The 23,341-nt window shown below is 45.2% G+C and overlaps 2 protein-coding genes across 6 annotated transcripts in view; both read left to right on the plus strand.

The window, feature by feature from the left end:
- The first annotated feature begins 715 nt into the window (after positions 1–715).
- Positions 716–23,341, plus strand: part of DCLRE1C (DNA cross-link repair 1C) — a 31,233-nt gene continuing 8,607 nt past the window's right edge. The window contains exons 1-11 of one of the 5 annotated variants that reach the window (XM_027593367.1): positions 716–877; positions 4,252–4,303; positions 6,695–6,779; positions 11,674–11,733; positions 13,601–13,656; positions 14,187–14,288; positions 14,900–14,972; positions 15,163–15,303; positions 19,401–19,502; positions 21,787–21,923; positions 22,855–22,909. In XM_027593367.1, the coding sequence (XP_027449168.1) occupies positions 769–877; positions 4,252–4,303; positions 6,695–6,779; positions 11,674–11,733; positions 13,601–13,656; positions 14,187–14,288; positions 14,900–14,972; positions 15,163–15,303; positions 19,401–19,502; positions 21,787–21,923; positions 22,855–22,909 (972 nt within the window). In that variant the 5' untranslated portion in view covers positions 716–768. The remainder of the gene's footprint in view (positions 878–4,251; positions 4,304–6,694; positions 6,780–11,673; positions 11,734–13,600; positions 13,657–14,186; positions 14,289–14,899; positions 14,973–15,162; positions 15,304–19,400; positions 19,503–21,786; positions 21,924–22,854; positions 22,910–23,341) is intronic. The other 4 variants (XM_027593369.1, XM_027593368.1, XM_027593370.1 and 1 more) reach the window with 4 other exon arrangements.
- LOC113921914 (small nuclear ribonucleoprotein G-like) lies at positions 9,494–10,733 on the plus strand. The gene has a single exon (XM_035729232.1). The coding sequence runs from the start codon at positions 9,858–9,860 to the stop codon at positions 10,086–10,088; it is 231 nt and encodes a 76-aa protein (XP_035585125.1). The 5' UTR covers positions 9,494–9,857; the 3' UTR covers positions 10,089–10,733.

Here is a 23,341-nt window from a genome sequence, read left to right on the forward strand (position 1 = left end):
GCAGGTCATGATCCCCGGGTCCTGGGATCCAGTCCCACAGCGGGCTTCTTGCTCAGCCGGCTGGGAGCCTGCTTTTTCCCTCTGCCTGCTGTTCCCCCTGCTTGTGCTCGCTGTCAAATAAATAAATAAAAATCTTTTAAAATAAATGAATGAAAAATGGAAGCGGGAACTAACAGTTATTGAATCTACCATGAGTCACACACAATTTTTTTCTCATGCAATCCTCATGGTTATTCCCTAAGGTAGAAACTGGGAAGAAAAGGAAAGAAGGGAAACTGAGCTCGGCTTTCAAGCTCTCAGTAGACAAGCAGGAGGTGGAACGCAGTCTGATTTCAAAGCAAAGCTTTGCGTCCCCCTTCCCTTCTTTGCATTCTTGGGTGGAGCACCTGCTACGGGTGTTCAGTTTCCCTTCGCGAGGTGGTTCCTGCACAGACGCGGGCACTCTGCACCAGAACGCCACCCGTGCTGAGTCAAGGTTGCCGGCAGGAGGCACCCTCGTCGCGCCACATCCTAGATCCTAGCCGGCTGCCCCAACCCAGCATCCCGCCGTTCGGACAAATTAACCGCGAGGTTCGCCGGCCGCGGACTCTCGCCGGACGTTCCTCGGCACCGCCCCGCAGCCGCAGGGCTCCTCTGATTGGACGTGGCTGCGCCCGGCGGGCCAATGGCGCGGGGGCGACAGGTTCCCGGAAGTGGCGGCGGGGCGAAGGGAAGACCTTAGCTTCCGCCGGCGGCGTGTGGACCGGTCGGCCGAGCTGTGCCGGCGCTATGAGTTCCTTCATGGGGCAGATGGCCGAGTACCCGACCATCTCCATAGACCGCTTCGACAGGGAGAACCTGAAAGCCCGCGCCTACTTCCTGTCCCACTGCCACAAGGGTGAGTGGACGCGGCGCGCCGCCCGCCCCAGGGACGCGGGCGGCGCGGGTTCTGGCCCCGCGGGGAAGCCGCCCGGGGGGCTCGAGCGGCTCGAGCAGGCTTCGGGAGGCGGGGGCCGAGACTAGCAGGTGCACCTTGTCTCAGCCTGGCTCTTCAGCGTCTCTGAAGCTTTATTTCTTCTGTACGTCGGGACGGAACCGAAACTTGGCGCAACCATCCGGGCCAGTTTGACCAGGCGTAACTTAAGGTTCTTTTGGTAGCTCGCCTAGCTGCGAATAGTCAGAGGTCAGCGAGGATTATTACTTATTTCTTCCTCCACATCTTCGCTTCCATGTTCTAAAGAAGGCAAGTTTCAGATGAAATTCCACCCTACCCCACCTCCCCAACATTTATTATCAAGCAAGCGCATGCACACACACTCAAACATCCTGTCTGAAAGCTCTGTGAAGTGCAAGCTCCCCCTCCTTTTAGGTGTTCTGCCCACATCCAGTGTTAAAGTTTAGTTGAAGGTGAGGCAACCAGAATACTAAGATTTCGCAGCTGCGCACAGTTAGGGATTAGGCCCTGATGATAAGGCCTGGAGGCTAGAGGCTCCAGCTGAGGCCGGAGGGTCTCTAAAACGTTCTAGCCAATCTCCAGAGCTGGAGGAGCACTCATTTTGCAACCGTTGGCCATGCGTAACATCTGGTACGCCGAAGTTCCTGCTTTTCGGAAATGCCTCTGCTTTTTTGCTGTGACCTACGAATTTCCTCTCATTAATGAGGATAAATCTGGACTTTCTCTCTCGATTTGCTAAATAGCACTGTGAGCCTCTTTGAGGGTCTTTCTACTTAGTCTCCAGAATGTTTTTCATTGTGAATCTCCTCTTGGGCGAGGCTACCTCTGTTTTACCTTTTGTCTTGAGCCTCACTGGAGTTTCAGAACTCAAAATTTGCTAGCCATGATTGGAAGTGTGGCGTAGGGGCTTGCCCTTTATGTTTACAAGTAGTGAGTTTGGAGAAGGATTCCGTCTAAAGGAATCTGAAATCATGATCGTTAGTTTGTTAAGTTAAGCAAGAAACTGACTCCCTATTGAGCAGTTTATAGTAACTGTTCCTGTTCTCTCATGACATGTGAGTGTTTACTCAACCAGAATATAAACTCATCAAGGGCAAGAACTCAACTTCTGCTTTCAGAAATTTCCCACACTGCTTACTGGTAGTTTTTAACCTGTGAGAAACATATTTCTTTGATGTGCTGTGGACTTGTGGACTGAATTGTGCCCCCCCCCCCCATTTATATGTCGAAGCTCAAAACCCTCTATTGACTGTATTTGGTGATTGGGTTTTTAGGAGGCAAAATTTAAATGAGCTTATAAGGGCATGGTCCTAACTCGTTAGGATTGATGGCCTTATAAAAAGAGGAATAGAGATTTTTCTCTCTCCACACACACTGAAGAAGGGCCATCTGCAAGCCAGGAGGAGAAGTCTCACCAGAAACCAACCCTGGCACCTTGATCTTGGAATTTAGCCTCCAGAACTGTAAGAAATTTTGTGGTTTAAGCCACCTTGTCTGTGGTATTTTATGTCAGTCTGAACCAACTGATACAGAATATCTGACATGATCTCTGGACTCTTTTGGTAGAAAAAAATCACATAAATGCATTAACATCACATTTTGATAGAACATCTCATCCCATGGCCCACTCAGTCCTGTTTATGGACCATCTGGAACCCTGGGCTCTGCTCAGGACAGGCTCTGCTAAGCATCAGTAAGGCCTGGAGGACAAGAGGAGACCCATGGCCTGAGAGAGTGGCCCAGGGTTGGAGAAGACCCCTTTAGGGGACAATTTACAGTGACCTAATCTGGTTCAGCAAAAGGAAAAAGGCCCTGGGAAGGAGACTCTGGGTGCAGTCCTCGCAGCACCAAGTAAACTGACCCACGTTCTTTTGGCTGGCAGTCTTGGAGGGGGCTGGGGTCCTGGGCCGTCTTGATTAAAGCAGCCACAGAGTGCTGCCTGCTGATTTAGTTTGGGAGCATGGAGCCGAGTCCTGATTTAGCCTTTTTTTTTTTTTGCCGTGGCACAAATTCTTTGGAAATCCCAACCGGAAGCCCTGCCCAGGGATGCCCCCATAGGCCCTACAAGCCTGGATCAGGAGTGATCTCAGGAGATTTACCCTCTGAGGGGGCAGGCACATGTCTGGTCAGGGTCTGCCGCGGGGGGTGTGGCGACTGCCTTGTTTTCTCTGAAGTTAGGATTACCACGGGTAAGTTGAGGGCGCGCGTGCAAGTGTGTGTGTTGGTGGTAATTCAAATAATTAGGATTGGTTTGATTCATCTAAACTGAGAAGGTGTGGTCACTGCCATCTAGTCCTACCCATGCTGGAGATTCAGAATGTATTAGAATGCACCATATGTTTAAAGGCCGTGTTTCTGTATCTGTTAATTTGCAGGGCTGAGAAGCGGGCCTGTGTGGATAGAAATACTTTCAACCCAGCAGTCAGAGCAGGCTGAGAAGAGAATGAAACTCTTCTTATGCTGGCCTAAGCCTGAACGAGTTCCAGTGCCTGGAACTGAATGGGTCACATAGAGTGGGGCACAAGGGATGGTTGGATTAAAATGAAAGAAGAGCATAAGGAAAGTGCTGGAAGTAGTTCTGAAATGAGTATCTGGTCGCTCATTCTTCTGTGGCTACTCAGAGCTATTTAGACTCTGTCGTAAGATGGAGGGGATTGTTCTCCTTTTAAATGATGACCAGAGATGGTCAGCTTTCCATGGTTCCTGGCCTGTTTTCAGATGCATGTCACCTGCAGAAGAAAGAGCCAATAGCCCACAGGAATCAGTTCTTTTATAAAAGTGAACCTCTTGGGGTGCCTGGGGGCTCAGTTGGTTGAGCATCTGACTCTTGATTTCGGCTCAGGTCGTGATCTCAGGGTCATGGGATCCAGCCCCGTGTTGGACTCCCTGCTCAGTGGGGAGTTGGCTTCAAGATTCCCGCCCCCATCCCACCCCCTGCCCCGCTCCCACATGAGCGTGCATGCTCGCTCTCTCAAATCTTAAAAAAAAAAGTGAACCTCTCATATATTTTCTCTTAAAAGGAAGCTTGAAAAGAACAGACAACTGTTTGGCCTAAGGAATCCTCGCCAAAAAAAAAAAAAAAAAGTCCTGGGGCGCCTGGGTGGCCCAGTCATTAAGCGTCTGCCTTCGGCTCAGGTCATGATCCCAGGGTCCTGGGATCGAGCCCCACATTGGGCTCCCTGCTCAGCGGGAAGCCTGCTTCTCCCTCTCCCACTCCCCCTGCTTGTGTTTCCTCTCGCTGTGTCTCTCTCTGTCAAATAAATAAATACAATCTTTAAAAAAAATGTGCTTATGATTTTTGATTCTTTTGTTTTTAGATCATATGAAAGGATTAAGAGCCCCTACCTTGAAAAGAAGGTTGGAGTGCAGGTAATTGATTTTGCTACTTATTTGTGTGTGTGTGTTTTTTAAGTAAACATTTTAATTGAGCTATGACTTCCACACGGGAAAGTACATACATCATAACGGGACACAGTCAGATGAACTTTTACAAGCGAGCACATCTTTGAAGCTTCCACCTAGACAGAGAAATAGAATAGGACCAGTGTCCCCGAACAGAGCCCCATCCCCGTCCTTCCCAGTCAGCGCTTGTCTCCCAGAGGCAACCTGTATCCTGACCTTTTGTCGTCATGGTTTAGCTTTGGCTGGTTGTGAACTTTGTATAAGTAGAATAATACCGAATAGACCCTTCTGTTTGTTTTCTTTCACTTAACATTCTGATTGTAAAAGGATTCATCATGCTGTTGGGTGTAGCAGTAGTGTGTTCATTTTCATTTCTGTGTGTGTGTGTGTGTGCGCGCGCGCGCGCGTAGTTCTGTTGTGAAGACAATCGTATGTTTTTGGATCTTTAAGCCAAACGACTGCATCCTTTTGCTACAGCCCGCTTTTGCCTAAATGTCCATTCCAAAATCTCAAGCTATGTATTGGAAAGAGCCCTGTTGACTCTCTAACTTCTGACCCAGTGGATGTCAGTCTTCTCTGCAAAGTGCTGTCACTAGTCTGTGTTCGTGATAAATGGTAGCTGATATTCATTGAGTACTTAGGTATATGCCAGGCACTATGTACTGATTAAACAGTTTCTTTGAGTGCCGGTGATGAGTCAGGCACTGTCCTGGACGGTGAGGATATAACAGTGACAACACAGATGAAAATCCCTGTCTTCTCGGAGCAAACATCCTCATTAGATCCTCTTGGTAATTTTTTGAATAGATACCGTTATTATTTCTATTTTGCAGATGAGGAAACTGAGGAACCAGAGAGGTTAAATTAGTTGCCCAAGGTCACACAGCCAGTAAGTGGCAGAACCAGGAGTTCAACCAGGTCTGTCTGATTTTGGAGCCTGTATATTAGTTATCTGTTACTGCGTAACAAATCACCCCAAAACTTAGTGACTTAAATCCACTAATCATGTGTTTTCTTTCTCAGTTTCTGTGGGTCGGGAATGCTGACAGGGCACAGTCGGGGGGGGGGCCCTGGTTTCTGCCTGGCTGGGTGTCCTATGGGGGCTGCCATTATCTGGAGGCCCATTCATTCAGTGTTTGACACCAAGGCTGAGACGAATCAGGCACCTGGGGCTTTTGGGCATCTCTGTCGCTACAAAACTCTTCAGCATGGTGACTTCAAGGTAGCCAGACTTCTGAAATGGAGACTTGGGGCTTAGAAAGTGTATGTCCCAAGGGAGAGCTAGCAGGTAGCCATGTTGCCCTGGAGACATAGCCTCCAAAGTCCTGCGGCCTGCCTTCATCACGTTCTGTTGGCTAAGGCAGTTACAAAGATGGGTTGAAGGGGAGGTTAAAATAGACCCCTTCTGTCAATGGACGGATTTCCATATCTGTTTTGTAAACAGAGCATGGATGGTTGGGGTATGTATTAGTGTGACCATCTTTAGAAAATACGGTCCACCACAGACTGTATTCTTAACCTCTGAACTTTGCTTTTGAATTTTTAAAGTTTATTCTGAAATTGATTTTTCCTGACTGAAAAACAGAAGAGGTTTATATGAAGTAAAACCCAGAAGTCTTCTGTTCCCCACTTCTTTCGTTCTTGAGAGATAGCTTCATTTGGTGGTATCTTTCCAGACATACCTGATCATGTGCAAACGTGTCTTTAAGAGTGATAGGGGACACCCTTTTGAGGAGGCCAGAGGCACAGTATTTTCTCTCATCTGCTTCTTCCCCTTTGTCCTTTTGCATTCTTTCTTTTCTTTTTTTTTTTTTTTTAAGATTTTATTTTTAAGGGGGTACTCCTGGGTGGCGTAGTCTGTTAAGCGGCTGGCTCTTGATTTCAGCTCAGGTCATGATCCCAGGGTCACGATCCCAGGGTTGTGGGATTGAGCCCTATGTGGGCTCCGTGCTCAGTGGGGAGTCTGCTTGGGATCCTCTGCTCTCCCTCTGCTCCTCCTTGCTCGTGCGCTCTCCCCCTCTTCTTTCTCTCTCTCTCTAAATAAATAAATCTTAAAAAAAAGTTTTTTATTTTTAAGTAATCTCTGCACCAAATGTGGGGCTCTTAAGTTACAGCCCCAAGAACCAGAGTCGCATGCTCTACCGACTGAGCCAGCCAGACGCCCCCCTCTTTGTGGTCTTGATGGGACCTAGCTAGTCACAGGTGCTGGCATGTTGGGAACTGCTCTAACACTTGGTCAGCCAGCTCAGTGTCTGAATGATTTGAGATAACTGATACGTGATGAAATGTATTTTCTGGTCACCCAGTGGCTCGCTGTGGATTGTACTGACACAGCTTTTCTAAATTTCTTCCTTTCAGCTTGAAGGTTTACTTATACTGTTCACCTGTTACTAAAGAGTTGTTGTTAACTAGCCCGAAGTACAAATTTTGGGAGAAACGAATCGTAAGTTTTATTTTTTGAATGACACCAATTCTTTTTCTCAAGGGGAAATATTTTTCGAGGTCGATTAAACAAAGCATTGGAATTATTCAAAGCCCAGTTCCTCCTACGCTACATTTATCCACATTAGTTACAGTGTTGATGTTTAGTCTTTGAAATTCATCAGCGTAGAAGAGGCCAACATTTTACTGTTGCAGAGTTGTTTTTCTTGTCCCTCAGCAGTTTGATCTTGGGTCTTGGTTTTGTTGGTTTAATCTCATTAACTCTTGCTAAGTTGCATTTTAATACTTTGAAGTGTAAAATGTGTAACCCAATTGACAAATCCTTTTATTTAGGTCATGACATAATTTAGGAAAAATGAACACATCTTATGGGTTATGATAAAGGGATAACAACTGGAATGAAAAGAGTGGACAACTTTGAATCTGACAGAATAAAGTGGAGCTGTTCAATGGAAAGCAGATAGTAAAGGGGAGAAACAAAAGAATGGCATATGGAAAATGTAAAGATGCCAGGAAAGGTCCTATTATAACAGTAATTACTATAAATATGGCTATAATTCAACTCCGGCTCAAAATATAATTTTCTCAGTTTAGGTTAAAAAAAAAAGTTCCACCACTCTTAGTCTACAAGAGACTTAGATAAAACAAAAGGATAAATGCAGGTTGAAATGGAAATAAAAAACAAAAAAAGGCAAAGATGTACTAAACAATTAGAAGCTAAAAATGCCAGAGTGGCAGTTTTTATGTCATACAAAATAGAATTGAAGGCAAAAGGAGATCTTGTTTCAAAGAGGATGTTATTTACTGTCAGAAGGAACAATGGATCCAGAAGATAGGAACTTAACATGCACTTGACAGAGTAGCCTCAAACTGGATGCAGTCCTCACTGATCCCCCAAGTGCTTGATCAGAGAAAGAGAACCACTGCGGGGGGAGTGCAGTTAGGGTGCACCCTGTGGGTTAAACCTTAGGTCATCGTGGGCACTGGCAGAGAAGTCTGGGAAGTGTCAGAGTCTGTTTGATGTTTGCCTGCTACCAGCTTTCAGCTCTCGCCTCCTCTTTCCACTTCTGCCCCACATTTGGGCAAGCTGATTAAAAAACAAAAACAAAAACAAAAAAAGCCCTGGGGCGCCTGGGTGGCTCAGTTGGTTGAGCGTCTGCCTTCGGCCCAGGTCATGATCCCAGGGTCCTGGGATCGAGTCCCGCATCGGGCTCCCTGCTCGGCAGGAAGCCTGGTTCTCCCTCTCCCTCTGCCCTTCCTCCCTGCTTGTGCGCTCTCTCTCTCTCTCTCTCTTTCTCTGTCAAATAAATAAAAAAAATCTTAAAAAAAAAAAAAGCCTACCCCTCCCTTGGCCCTGACCTGAAGTTTGAACGACGCAAGCCCAGGCACCCCACCCCACAACCACAATAAAAACCAGGACCAGCCACTGCCACCCTCTGTCGGGCTGGAAGAGCCACTTCCTCCCAGCGGGGGCACTGCTCTCTCTGCAGAACGTGCCCCAGTGTGGGGCATCCAGTGCCTGCACCCCCTGTTGGTGCACGGGTGGCACATTCAGGCTGGGCTGGGGTCCATCCCCGCTCCCCAGAGTGAGCCGTCATCGAGGCTGTAACGGCCTGCTCTCAGGCCCGAAGCTGCCGTGGACCCGCCGGCCAGCAGCGGCAAGCGGAGCTGAGAGCGAAGCCCAGAAGGGCAGAGATGGGCTGGAACCCACAAGGACAACCTGGGACCGCTGTCTGTGTCTCACTCCTCCCAGCCTGGCTAGTGCTGCAGCCCGCCCCCGTTGCCACTGAGTTCCACACTCCTGGCCCAGGCCTTCGAGAAGCTGAAGGAGGAGACGCAGCCGAAGGTGGGCTTGCTGCGGTCCTGCCTGTCTGCGGGCTGAGCCAGCAGGGGCACGTACACGCGCTGTCAGCACTGCTGGTGCCCGGCCGAGCGCTACGACACAGCTGCTGGTTCACTTTGGCCTTCAGATCTCACACGGATGTTTCTTGGGGCCAGCGCCACCTGGAGGTGTACGTGGAAAGGACTTGTGGGACAGTTCCAGCTCAGCTAAGTTGATGGGGTACAAGGCCACCTCACAGTCTGAGGGACACTAGGCAGCTCAGCAGTCGTAGCTGGAGCACTTTCCACACCACTCTCAGAAACTGAAAGAGGGGCCTGCCTGACGGGCTCAGTTGTTGAGCGTCTGCCTTTGGCTCAGGTCATGATCCCAGGGTCCTGGGATCGAGCCCCGCATCGGGCTCCCTGCTCACTGGGGAGTCTGCTTCTCCCTCTGCCTGCCTTTCCCCCTGCTTGTGCGCTCTCTCTCTCTGTGTCAAATAAATAAATACAATCTTAAAAAAAAAAAGAAAAACTGAAAGAGGAAGGAGGCAGGAAATAAGATAGATTTGAAGGGCATGATTAATAAATGTGAACTGATAGCAATCCGAGGCACCCAAAGGGAAAAGATCTTTGGTATACATGGAACATTTACAACAATTGACCATGCACCATGCACTGTGGCACAAAAGAAGTAGGAAATCCTCGTGATCTTTTCTCTGAGTACAATGCAATGGATGCTAGAAGTCACAAAAGGAGAGCTAAAATCATCTACGTATATAGGAACTAAATGCATATAATAAGCAACTATTAGGTTAAAGAGGAAATTGTAAAGAAAAACATGCAATACTTAGAACTGATGGACGGTGAGAACATGACACGTCAAAATGTGTGTGACACAGCTAAATTAGCACGTGAAGGGAAATTGACAGCATTAAGTACATTTCTTCGAAAACAAAGACCAGAATTACATGGATTGAGTCTTTGACTCAGTAATAAGAGAGAAGGAGCAACAAAGCAAATCCAAGGTTATGTGGAAGAAGGAAGTAATAAAGGTAGAAGGACAAGTTAGTGATACAGAGACTGACAACTACCACAGAAAATAAAAGGGAAGATTAACAAAAGTAAAAGCTCGTCTTTAGAGGAATAGAGAGAGATTTCTGCCAAGATTAGAAAAAGAAGATGCCGGGCCTACTGTGGGAGCGTGAGGGATGCCACGAATTCCGTCTGGAGGCATCTTTGAGCTCACCAGGTAGACACCATGAGCAAAGCTCACCCTCCCAAGTTGAAAAAATTTATGGACAGGAAATTATCATTGAAATTAAATGGTGGCAGACATGTCCAAGGAATATTGTGGATGTTCAATCCGTTTATGAATCTTGTGATAGATGAATGTGTGGAGATGGCAACTAGTAGGCAACAGAACAATATTGGAATGGTGGTAATACAAGGAAATAGTCTCATCATGTTAGAAACCTTGGAACAAGTATAAACAATGGGTGTGTTCATCAGAAGAAATCAACTGCTTCCACATGTCCCCTCTCCATACTACCTGTTTTACTACAATATAAAAATCAGGTCATGTGCATTTTCATATTGAACTTTTTTGTTAAACTTTTATAATAGTCAGAAAAAAGATGCATATAAAAATACAGAATGATAAACAAAACTGTTAATAGCAGTGCATTTATTGGAAATTAATGATCGTATATTCGATAATTTAGCCAAAGTGGATAAATATCTGGATAAGTAGGAAAATATCAAATTGAGGCAAGAAAAGTGGAACACTTGCATAAGTAAACATTGAAGAAATTAAAACAACAAAGATCTCTTCTTCAATAAAGCCCCAGGTCCAGATGGTTTTATAGGTGCATTTTGCCAAATGTTCAAAGGACAAATAATCCCCATACTGGATGAGTTTTTGAGAGATATAGTAAAGAGATAGGCTGCTCAGCCTTGTTGGCAGAATTGATAATGATAGTGCAACGGGGAGAAAGGCCATTTCATGTATGATCATGTGAACATCCTGATTAAGGTGGCAGCTAACTGAATCTCACAGTAATAAATAAGCGCTTTGTGAATACAATGTGTTTATTCCAGAATGCAAGGATTTTTTTTTTTTTTAAGATTTTATTTATTTGACAGAGAGAGGCACAGCGAGAGAGGGAACACAAGCAGGGGCAGTGGGAGAGGGAGAAGCAGACTTCCCGCCGAGCAGGGAGCCTGATGCGGGGCTCGATCCCCAGGACCCTGCGATCATGACCTGAGCCGAAGGCAGATGCTTAAAGACTGAGCCACCCAGGCGCCCAAGGATATTTTTTTTTAAAGATTTTATTTATTTGAGAGAGAGAGCATGAGCGGGGGAGAGAAGCAGACCCCCAGTGAGCAGGGAGCTGGACTTGGGACCTGAGCCGAAGGCAGACGCTTAACCAACTGAGCCACCCAGGCACCCCCGGAATGCAAGGATATTTTTAACACCCAAATCTCAGTCACTGTAAGTTTTAGGATATCAGTGGACTGAAAAGATGAACAATTACGTTAATTTATTCATCAGCTACTTACTGAATGCCTCTTATGCGAGTTGCTGTCGTAGTAAAGTGGGCCAGGCCACCTTGGAGCCCTCTGCCGCAGCCCAAATCTGTGAATTAGGCCAGCACCTTGTGGATGGATCCAGGCTGCATTCTGCAGCGCGAAACCTAAGCATGCAGAGCACATGGCCACGTGTGTTACTGAGACTCAAGTTCAGAGGGGAGAGGGCAGTGGGAGGACAGGGATGGGGAGGTGAAGGGAGAAAAATTGAATTCATGGAAATAGAATTGCTGTGTCAAAGGATATGCAAGTTTAGGAGGCATTTAATCCACTTTGCCACGTCAGCCACAGGAGAGGCACTCCTTTAGCTCTATCAAGTCTTTAAGCTGCTAAAACGTTTAGTATCGCAAAATCAGAAATTGTTACACAAAGAGTCTTAGTAACTTCTTCTAAGTCCCTTTTTTGTGTTTGAGATGGCAAAGGTATGTAAATACATGAAAAACTGAAAACACTTGGTATGATGTACATATGATCTCTTATTTTAATAGATATCCATTGAAATTGAAACTCCTACTCAGATATCTTTAGTCGATGAAGCATCAGGCGAGGTAAGTAAAACTATTAATTTTTTAAAAATTATTTAATAATATGATTGTTTTTCTCTGTGATTTTGAATGCTCATCTTAACATAAATGAAAGTTACAGTAATTGGGTGCGTTTGTAGGGAAAAAAAAATATTTGTGTTGTATTTCTTTTCTACATAGTAGTCTACAAGGTAGACTTCTGTGTGAATTGCTCCTTTTTAGTGTATTACCTGCTAATGATGAGAACTCCAAGTGTTGATATTATTACATAATGTCATTGTCATGTTTATTATGTTTATTATAATATTCAGGATATAATATGGTGCTTAGTGCTTTTGTAGCAAATATATGTATTTGTGATTTTCTTTTTTTCTGAATTATTTCTTACTTAAGAAACAGTGTCCAAGTGGATCCAATATATTTTTTGTCCTTCAATTTAGAAGCAGGTACTTTTCTGTTGTGAATGTATTGGTTTAATAATCAAGATTATGGACCTACCGTTTATTTATTTATTTTTTTTACCTCAAATTTTTCCTAGGGCCAGGAAGTATTTTCCTATTTTATGGTAAATCTAGTTAATATTCATTCCATGGCCTGGTTATAACCTGCTTGGTCGACACGTTGAACTCTGAAGGGTGTCTGTTGTCTAACCAGGATCAGGCTGACTTTTCACATCTCCTCTCTGGAGAAGATCAGGTGTGTGAAGTCGACCTCATCGAATTGGTCACCAAGGGAGGACGGCAGGGCCAGTTGAGGGCGGGTTAAAAAGGATAGCCTGAAGGTCCCTAAACGCTGTCCTGGCCTCAGTTAGCGAACGCCAGGCTCTTCTGATTGCCTCGCTGCCTTATGTTGGTGAAAGGCGTTGTCAAAACAGGGCTCCAGAGAGCAGGCAGCTCCTGTTGACCAGAGTCTGGCCATCCCACGCTGGTCCTTTGTTTATTCTCATGCACTGTGGCTCCGTGCATTGTGTCTCCAGCACTAACCACAGGACCCTTGCTCTAAGGGGGCCATCGGAATGAATGACGTTAGACTTCCTGGAGGAATTGCCATTTACCGGTAGCGAGCGAGTGTGCCCAGAGCTCTGCCCTACTAGGACAGACGGTACATGTAGAATGGTGACCTGGGCCCAGACGACATCAGGCTTTTTTTTTTTTTTTTTTTTAGTTTAATAATAGCTTTATTGAGATATCATTCATATACCATACAGTTCACCCCATTTAAAATGTACAGTTCAGTGGCTTTTAGTATATTCACAGAGTTGTGTATTCACCACCACAATCATTTTTCAAATATTTTCATCACCCAAAAAGAAACCCTGTACCCATTAGCATTCATTCCCTACTTCTCCCTCCCCCAGCCCATGGCAACCGCTACTCTAAGTCTGTAGGATTTGCCTGTCCTGGACATTTCGTACTGATGTGGTCTTTTGTGACTCGCTTCTTTCACTTTGCATAATGGTTTCACGGTTTATCCATGTTGTGGTATGATGTCAGGATTTCATCTCTTGCCTTGGCCTGAATAACATTCCGTTGTATGGAGAGACCACATCCTGTTCGTTCGCTCATCAGCTGATCGACATTTTGGTGGTTTCTACTTGTTGGATAGAAGGAGCAGTGCCGCTGTGAACATTCATGCCCGGGTTTTCGTGTGGATGCCCGTTTTCATTTCTCTCGTGTGTGTAGCTCGGAGTGGAGTTGCTGGGTTATACTGTCGCTGTGTTTAACAGTCGTTCTGTGGGTGGGGATTCCACGCGTCTCCAGGATTTGGCGCGTGAGGAAACGAGATGAGGCATACCGCATTCTGGAAAAGTACCTGAATCTGTTCTATTGAGGAGAGCTGGGTCCTGACGATAACTTCTATTATTATTATTTTTTCTTTATTTTCTTTTTAGAAGGAAGAGGTGGTTGTGACTCTCTTACCAGCTGGTCATTGTCCAGGATCAGTTATGTAAGGGGGCTCATCTATTTTGTCCTTTTATTATGTGTGGATATGTATTGTGTTTGTAGAAATAAATGTTTAGGGTCTAGAAAATAATATGTGTAGGGATATTACTTTTTTAATATGTAGATGGCAATTTCTGTAATCTTTGTTTCCAAATTGAACTTGGGGGACTGAGGTGAAGATCAAGTTAGAAATGTGGCTTTCTTATAATGGAAGCCTTCCATGGCCGTTTCTCCATTGGCTTTGCATTTTCCTCTCCCAGGAGGATTTTTCTCTCCATGAGCAGGAGTGATCTGTAGTTGAAGGTGCTGACACATTTCGGGGGATGCCTACTGCAAAGGCAGTAGTGTATTCCATTATGTTATCCCCCCTCCCCGGGAAAAGGTGGCGGCTGAGTGCCTGGTATGGTGTAGAGCTGTTAAAGTCCCACTAATACTGTATTGTAGGTGGCTGTGTTCGGCAGGAAACATTTGCTATGGATTTAGTGTGTATTTGCTTTATGGGGATGTTGTCACCAAGACATATTTCTTTCTCAGGTTTTTGTTTCAGGGCAATAATGGAACAGTCTTGTACACGGGAGACTTCAGGTTGGCAAAGGGAGAAGCTTCCAGGATGGAGCTTCTGCACTCCGGGGGCAGGTATTAGACTTTATATAATTCCCTCCCTTTTTTTTTTTTTTTTTTTTTTGAGAGGGCGTGCACGATTGTGGGGGGTACAGAGGGGGAGAAAGAGAGAATCCCAACCAGACCCCACGCCCAGCACGGAGCCCGACACGGGGCTCCATCTCATGACCCTGAGATCGTGACCTGAGCGGAAATCAGAAGTCAGATGCTTAACTGACTGAGCCACCCAGGCGTCCCAGACTTCATGTAATTCCTGGAGGACTGAGTCATCTAAAGAGTTTTACTGCTCCTTTTCCCCCAAATACAAGCCTTGGTTTCAGGTAGAAATCGAAGTTTATTATATTTATGACAGTAAAGCAGAACTTTCTTCTTGAAATGGGGTAATGGTAACTTTCTGTATGTTGATTGGGGCGGTAGTTATGTGAACTTATGTCACAATTCACTGAATCATATTTACAAATCTGTGTAATTTATTGTGTGGAAATCATTTCCCAACAAAATTGATTTCACAAAAAAATTCCAAATTCAATGGCACACCCTCTAAGATTAGTGAGAATTTAAACTTTACATATATTTTATTTCACATTAGATGGTTAACACCAATTGTTTTTTTTTTTTTTTCCTAGAGTGAAAGACATCCAAAGTGTATACTTAGATACTACTTTCTGTGATCCAAAATTTTATCAAATTCCTAGTCGAGTAAGTCTCCCTGGAGAAGCAGGGGTGGTAACCGGGGTGTGGTTGTATTTCTAGTAGGAAATTTCTAGAATAACATGTCAGATCATAATTGTCCCATAATTAACTGGCATTAATACTTGTGACTGTTGGGAGTGGAAAGGGTGAGTGATGTTCTTAAAAGTGTTAAATGCCTTTTAAAACTCCTGAGCAGGAGGAGTGTCTGAATGGAATTGTAGAGCTGGTTCGAAGCTGGATCACTCGGAGTCCATACCATGTTGTGTGGCTGAACTGCAAAGCAGCTTATGGGTATGAGTACTTATTCACCAATCTTAGTGAGGAATTTGGAGTCCAGGTATGGTGATGGCTCTTTCTTTTCTATTGCTCCTTCCATCCTCTCCTTCCTCCCCCTTCCTGCCCCCCAAAAACTGACCGCAGTAGGGAAGCAGCCTATGAAAGGGCATGTGTTGGCGGCCTGGGTGGCCCAGCCGTTAAGCATCTGCCTTTGGCTCAGGTCATGGTGCCATGTTCCTGGGATCGAGCCCCACGTCTGCTCCCTGCTCAGTGGGGAGCCTGCTTCTCCCTCTGCCTTCACCTCTCTCCCTGCTTGTGGTAGAGAATCAGACACATGCGTTTACATACGTGTATGCGTGTGTGTCCTGGGTTGCCCTGGGAAACCTATTTCTTACTGTGGGTCCTGGTCCAGGTGTGTGAAAAGCACTGTCCCAGAGCTCCGAAGCTTCAGATCAGGCTGGGAGCCCGGAGTTTTATTTCACCTGTCCCTCCCTCGTGGCTCGGTGCTGGGCTCTCAGGCGGAGCCGTGGAGCCCAGGGTGTGAGTGTGGCCGCCAGGCCTGTGGCTTCTGCTCTTGTCCCCTGAGATAAGATGGGGTTCTGGTAGTGACCCTGAATAAAACAAAGAGCTGGAGCGAGCTGGACATTTAAGTTCCACTCTGTTTTGTACCTTTTAACATAGGTCCTCCAGCCAACAAACTTGTGCCAAGAACTTAGTTCTACACAGTGTCATTCAGTAAAATAAAAAAGATCTAGCTTTTCTGCATATGAAATTTTAAAAATGCCTCCTTCCCTGCCTTCATAAGTCTTGACTGCCTTGGTCCTTCTTTCCTTAATGTTTTTGTTCTGTAAGTCCCTCTGTCAAAATACATTGGTATAAAGTTGTGAATTCTCCATTTTGAGAAGGATTTGCTTTCATTCTGAGATTGTCATTCCTGTTTTTTTGGTGTTAAAATTTCCCCCCCCCCATGGCGCTCACCATAGCACATACCCTACCCAATGTCTATCACCCAGCCCCCCCATCCCTCCCACCCCCCACCACTCCAGCAACCCTCAGTTTGTTTCCTGAGATTAAGAATTCCTCATATCAGTGAGGTCATATGATACATGTCTTTCTCTGACTGACTTATTTCACTCAGCATAACACCCTCCAGTTCCATCCACGTCGTTGCAAATGGCAAGATCTCATTCCTTTTGATGGCTGCATAATATTCCATTGTGTATATACACCACCTCTTCTTTATCCATTCATCTGTCGATGGACATCTTGGCTCTTTCCACAGTTTGGCTATTGTGGACATTGCTGCTATAAACATTGGGGTGCACGTACCCCTTCGGATCCCTACATTTGTGTCTTTGGGGTAAATACCCAGTAGTGCAATTGCTGGATCGTATGGGAGCTCTATTTTCAACTGTTTGAGGAACCTCCAGACTGTTTTCCAGAGTGGCTGCACCGGCTTGCATTCCCACCAACAGTGTAGGAGGGTTCCCCTTTCTCCGCATCCTCGCCAACATCTGTCGTTTCCCGACTTGTTCATTTTAGCCATTCTGACGGGTGTGAGGTGGTATCTCAGTGAGGTTTTGATTTGGATTTCCCTGATGCCGAGCGATGTGGAGCACTTTTTCATGTGTTAAAATCACAGTGACAACAGGTCGTGGATGGGCACGCACACACACGTACACTGATCTTTATTATCTGCTTTTTTTTTTTTTTTAACCTCCTCCCCTCTCTTGATGAAACACAAAGGTAGCAGCCACTTATCACTCCCAAATCGGTGTTTACTGTAAATGTTCGTTGGGGCGCCTGGGTGGCTCAGTCGTTAAGCATCTGCCTTCGGCTCAGGTCATGATCCCAGGGTCCTGGGATCGAGCCCCGCATCGGGCTCCCTGCTCAGCGGGAAGCCTGCTTCTCCCTCTCCCACTCCCCCTGCTTGTGTTCCTGCTCTCGCTGTGTCTCTGTCAAATAAATAAAATCTTAAAATGTTCATGTGTGTGAAATCCGGGAAGGCCTTGCAGGAAGGGACCATGGGCTGAGGAGGGGATGGGGGAGAGCAGCCTGAGTGGTGACCCAGTGACCTCAGAGCCCCTCTGGTGTGAGTCCTCAGGCCCGAGTCCCTCTGTAGGGGATAGAAGCGATTGAAATTGATCAGGAATTTATTTTTTTTAAATTTTTTTGAAAGATTTTATTTATTCATTTGAGAGAGCAAGAATGAGAGAGAGCGAGTGAGCACGAGATGGGGGAGGGTCCGAGGGAGAAGCAGACCCCCTGCCGAGCAGGGAGCCCGACGTGGGACTCGATCCCGGGACGCCAGGATCATGACTGGAGCTGAGGGCAGTCGCCCAACCGACTGAGGCCCCCAGGCGCCCTGATGAGGAATTTAAAAAGGGACAACAGGAAGGTTTTTGACTAAGGGACCTCAGAGGTGATCTCTGGCACTTTTTCAGGTTTCTTTATCTTCATTGAGGATAAAAGTTTCTGTATCTCTGTACACCTCAAAATTTACCCCTTTTTTACTCCTTAGTCCAGAAAAGCGAATTTGTTGTTACTTCCTGTTAGTTGTTAGTAAACGGAGTGAGTGGGATAGGCCGCAGGATAAGTAAGCAGTTATGTTGGATTCTTTTTATGCTTGTCTTGGTATTAATTACCACAGTGATTTGACATCATTCTAATCTGTTAATCAGATTTCAAAATGAGAGAGAATACTTTTTTTTTAAGATTTTATTTATTTATTTGTCAGAGAGCACAAGCAGGGGGAGCAGCATGGGGAGAGGGAGGGAACCCACCTCAGGGCTCGATCCCAGGACCCCGGGATCATGACCCGAGCTGAAGGCAGACGCTTAGCCGACTGAGCCACCCAGGCGCCCCGAGAGAGAATACTTATTTGTGCCATTTCATAGTCTTAATACCAATTTAGGTACATGTTACTTACTTTAAAGGAGAGAATCTTTTAAAACTGACACATTAGTTTAACAATGTAAATGTGTTAACCTCAAAATTCTAAAGGTGGCTATGGTTTTTTTGTTTTGTTTTTCTGCATCTGCCTGCCCCCCTTTCAATCCTGTAAAGGGGCGTGTGGTAGGGGGGGATGCTGGGTCTGCTTCCTACTCCAGCTGTGTTCCCCCTAAAACTGCCCTTACTTAACATGGCATGTTGGGGCTGTGTCTTTACAAGTCAGTGATTCTTGATTGTTCACTGCAGTATACCCAGTATTTAGAATAAAACTTGACATACAGTAGGTGCACAATAAATATGAGTTGACTGACTCTTGACGGATTGAAGGACAGTAGAGTTGACCCTTGACCCTTGACCATGGGTTTGAACTACATGGGTCCATTTATACGTGGATTTTCTTCCATAAATGTGGTATTGTATCATTCACAGTACTGTGTGGTGACACATGGTGTCTACACTTGTGAGCACAGCATAACGTATAGAACTTACAGAATTATATTGTTGTCTGTCACTGTGTTGTACACCTGAAACTAATGTAACAATGTGGGTCAGCTGTTCTTCGATTAAAAAAAATACAGTGCAGTATTCTAAGTGTATTTTCTCTTATGATTTTCTGAAGAACCTTTTCTTTAGCTTGCTTTATTACAGAATACAGTATGTGATACATGTACAAAATATGTGTTTTGGTAAGGCTTCTGGTCAACAGTAGGCTATTAGTAGTTAAGTTCTTGGGGAGTAGAAAGTTATGGGGATTTTTGACTGGGTCCCTTTGTTGGTAGTCCCAACCGCTGTGTTGTTTGGGGTCAGTTGTATTAGCATGGTTCAATAAAATCCACCAACTGAGTCTCCAGAATGTTTTATTACCACCACCAGCAGGCACTAGTGCTGACTGGTGGGAATATGGTCTTTGTCCTTTGCCTGTTGATATCCTGGCAGAATACCATGTGCACTGAAATAGCCAATAACTAGGGTTTTGTTTTATTTCGTTATAAAGGTTTTATTTATTTGGGGGCGGGGGCAAGCAGACTTGGTGCTGAGCAGGGAGCGCAACATAGGGCTGGGTCCCAGGCGCCCTGCCAAAAACTAAGTTTTAAGAAAGAAGAAAGTTCACTAACTGGATGATTTGCCCTGCATCATTACCCTTAAACAATTTCTTTATAGGAAATACAATTCAAATAATACGCTTATATGTGTTATTTTACTCAGATTCATGTGGACAGACTGGACATGTTTAGAAACATGCCGGACATTCTTCATCATCTCACAACAGACCGTAGCACTCAGATCCATGCCTGTCGCCATCCGAAGGTACAGCGTAAATTGTTTTTCTTATTGTGGGTGTGATGCATGGAAGATGGAATTTTAGGTCCAGAAGGAAGCTCTGAAATCCCATTTTCTAGGCCCTTCAGTTTACAAATGTGACCATTGAGGCTGAGACCCTGCAGTATTACCCCAGGCCATGCAGCTGGCCGTCACTCTGTTCCGTTGCCGTAGACGGTGTGGCAGGAAACAGACCCGGACCCGCTTCGTCTTTTTGTGAAATAAATCCATACGCATTTGATACATGTGTATTTGTAATGAATTACATAATGAGTAATGGATTTATAATGAAATTAGTAATATGTTAGAGCTTATAACTTAAGAAAACATTTATAAATCCATTGTTACTTATATTTAAGACTCGTGACCTATGTGCACATTTATAAACTATTTTTTTCTACTCATTTGAGATACTTAGATATAACTTTGCCTCAGACTTTGAAATGGTTTTATGTATTGCTGGTCCAGTTTCAAATGAGCGTTTTTAGTGTTTTTGCAGCTCATTTGCAATTCATTTTCGAATGCCACCATAGAACTCCCTTCACTTATTAAATGCCCTTCTGTTGGGGCTCCTGGGTGGCTCAGTTGGTTAAGTGGCTGCCTTCGGCTCAGGTCATGATCCCGGGGTCCTGGGATCGAGTCCCGCATGGGGCTCCTTGCTCAGCGTGAAGACCGCTTCTCCCTCTCCCTTTGCCTGCCTGCCGCTTCCCCTGCTTATGCTCTCTCTCTCACTATGTCTGTCCCGGTGTCCAATAAAAATAAATAAAATCTTTAAAAAAAAAATGCCCTTCTGTTACTAAAGGCCAGGTATTAAATTTTGCATTTGCCCTTAACATTTTTTCCCCTCTCAATTTATATAGTCATTCAGCATCACTAATACTAAATCATGATCTTCAGAAGTGGGGCTTTGCATGATCATGATTTTCCTCTAAATTTTAAAATATCTGAGCATTCAAATGCAGAGTAATTTTTATTTTAGTAAACACTGCATTTATATATATATATATATTTATTTATTCATAAGAGACAGAGAGAGAGGGGCAGAGGGAGAAGCAGGCTCCCTACTGAGCAGGGAGCCCGATGCGGGACTCGATCCCAGGACTCTCAGATCATGACCCGAGCCGAAGGCAGACGCTTAACCATCTGAGCCACCCAGGCGCCCTGCATTTATATATTTAGATACTCATTGTGGTAGTAATATTGGCTCCATCGCCAAAAAAACCTAAAGTAGACTTGCTCAGCCCTAAAGTAAAGCATAAAAAAAAAAAAAATTCTTACCTACAGCATGGAATATACTCCTTCAGACCACTGTAGGATAACTGTAAGGTAAGAACTTATTTTGGTGATTGGTAAGCTGCATATCATAACCTGAGTCATGAATTTCTTTCATCCTTTTGTTTGTGTGTCTGCACACAGACACATCCTCACTGAATTCACGGGTGGATAAAATCATGTAGGTACAGAATAGCAACTGTTTTGTCCCTTTTTTGTTGGACTTGCAGCCTTTCATCCTCACAAGTCCCGTAAATCTTTTAATTGGCAGATTTCTCTTTGCCCTGAGTTTTCTTACGTCCCACAAAGTAGCTGCATTTGTAACTGTCACTCCTGTCGCTTCCCACATGGCTACTTGCCTTGGAACACTCCTTCGAGTGGCTTCGTCCCCCGGCCCCATGGCCTCAGGAGTACCGCTCACAGCTCGCGGTGCCCCGGTGCGCTCCTCGGCGGCCCGCTCCTCGTCAGGCCCCACACGGGAAGGCCCCCGATGGCCTTTGATCGGAATGGAGTGCTAATGGTTTCGCAGGAAACCCGATCTGAACGTGACGTCTTCGGGAAAATAGTACCACTGTTTTTCAGCCTTTTAAAAACACTTTTGTTACTTTTTCCTTCAACTTTATTTTTCCAAAAATTGGTTATGTAGCCCATATTCATTCTTCCCTGGTTGGGTGGTGGTGTCCTTTTTAGCGTGTGGAGGGGGGAGCAGGGCATCTGGAGCAAAGGTCAGGTGTGTGTTGTGGTCACAGTGGCCTCTTGCGTCTCTTGATGTAGATCAAGTCCCCAGCCTTTTGCTGTTCTTCAGGACATTGATATTTTCAAAGAGACCAGGTCAGTCATTTTGCAGAGTGGTCCTAAATTTGGAATTATCTGATTGTCTCCTTACATCTGCTTTCTTATTTGATGTCTGTAAACTTGTAAACATTTGTTTTTGAGACCCTGCCTACAAACAAAGTTGTTGAAAATGTTGAACTGCTTTTCTGTTTCTGAAATCTTTCAGGCAGAGGAATATTTTCAATGGAATAAATTACCGTGTGGAATTATTTCCAAAAATAGAATTCCACTCCACACAATCAGCATTAAGCCATCCACTATGTGGTTTGGAGAAAGAACCAGAAAAACAAATGTAATTGTGAGGTAAGAAAGCAACCTCTCTTTTGAGAGAAACCTTGCTTTTGAGGTAACTTATCTGATTTATTTTAGCTTTTTGTTTGTTTCATTTTAAAGATTTTATTTATTGGGGCGCCTGGGTGGCTCAGTCGGTTAAGCATCTGCCTTCGGCTCAGGTCATGCTCCCGGCGTCCTGGGGTTGAGCCCCGCGTCCCGCTCCTTGCTCGGCGGGGCGCCTGCTTCTCCGTCTCCCTCTGCCTGCCGCTCCGCCTGCTTGTGCTTGCGCACTCTCTGTCAAATAAATAAAAGATTTATTTATTTATCTGAGAGAGAGAGAGAGAAGGAGCAAGGGGAGGGGCAGAGGGAGAGAGAAGCCAACTCTCTGCTGAGCAGGGAGCCGGACGCAGGCTGATCGCAGGACCGGGAGATCCTGACCCGAGCTGAAGGCAGACGCTTAACCGACTCAGTGTCCCAGTCGCGCTGAATAATTTTAGTTTAAATGCAATCTAGCCTAACCCAAAGAGGAGGATATACTCTAATTGTGGAGAATAATTTCCGAAATTTAAATGCTATTTAAAGAGGTGCTACTTCGAAACCTGCCTAATGGCCAATACCATTAGCCAGGGTTTCCTGAGGTCCACTCCAGTCAGATGGCTGGAGAGTGAGGGCGCCTTGCTTGTCAGGGAGTGGGGAACTGACGTCGTGCGGCCCCGAAGCCCTTGGTGGAGGAGAGGAGTACCATAACGATCATCATATTTTGGCAGTACTTCCTGAATATTGGGTATTCAGAATGTCTACAAATATTTCTGGCAAAAGTTCCCTCTTGTCCCAGGGAGAGACCCTTGATTGTGTAGGGTGATTTCATATTGGAATAGACTAAGTGGGAAGGCATGAAATTTAGAACTTAGCTTAGTTTTGACACGTGACCTTGTAATTTTGTGTTTTCATTTCCCTTTAGGACTGGAGAGAGTTCATACAGAGCTTGTTTTTCTTTTCATTCTTCCTACAGTGAGGTAAGAGGATCCCATGAACTCGGAGCCCTGCTGCCAGCTGCTTCGGCAGCCCCGTCACGGTTGGCAGCAGTAGTCCCCTTGACTACCAGAGGCATCTCTTTTTCTACTGCTTAAGACTTGCTGTGGCTTTTCCTAAAGAAATTTAGGGAACATGTCAGTAGATGAGCTGCGTTTACTGAGTGCAGAGGAAATTGGCTATTATCACCTGTTTCCAGCCGAAACGTTGAAGAACACTGATGATTAAGGCTTTCTTTGCGTCTTGCTTCCTGCATGTATTTTTAACTTCCCCGCTTCGGTTGCTCTGTTCACCTGTCATAAGAGGATCATAGATCTCACGTGAAGGAGTACCACAGATGAAATCTCATGGGCAGCCTTAAGGTGCTGTCCAGATTTTTGTCCTCTTCCAAAATTTGATTGTGCTGAAAAACTATT

Source organism: Zalophus californianus, chromosome 9, assembly GCF_009762305.2.
Source record: "Zalophus californianus isolate mZalCal1 chromosome 9, mZalCal1.pri.v2, whole genome shotgun sequence".
NCBI lineage: Eukaryota > Metazoa > Chordata > Mammalia > Carnivora > Otariidae > Zalophus > Zalophus californianus.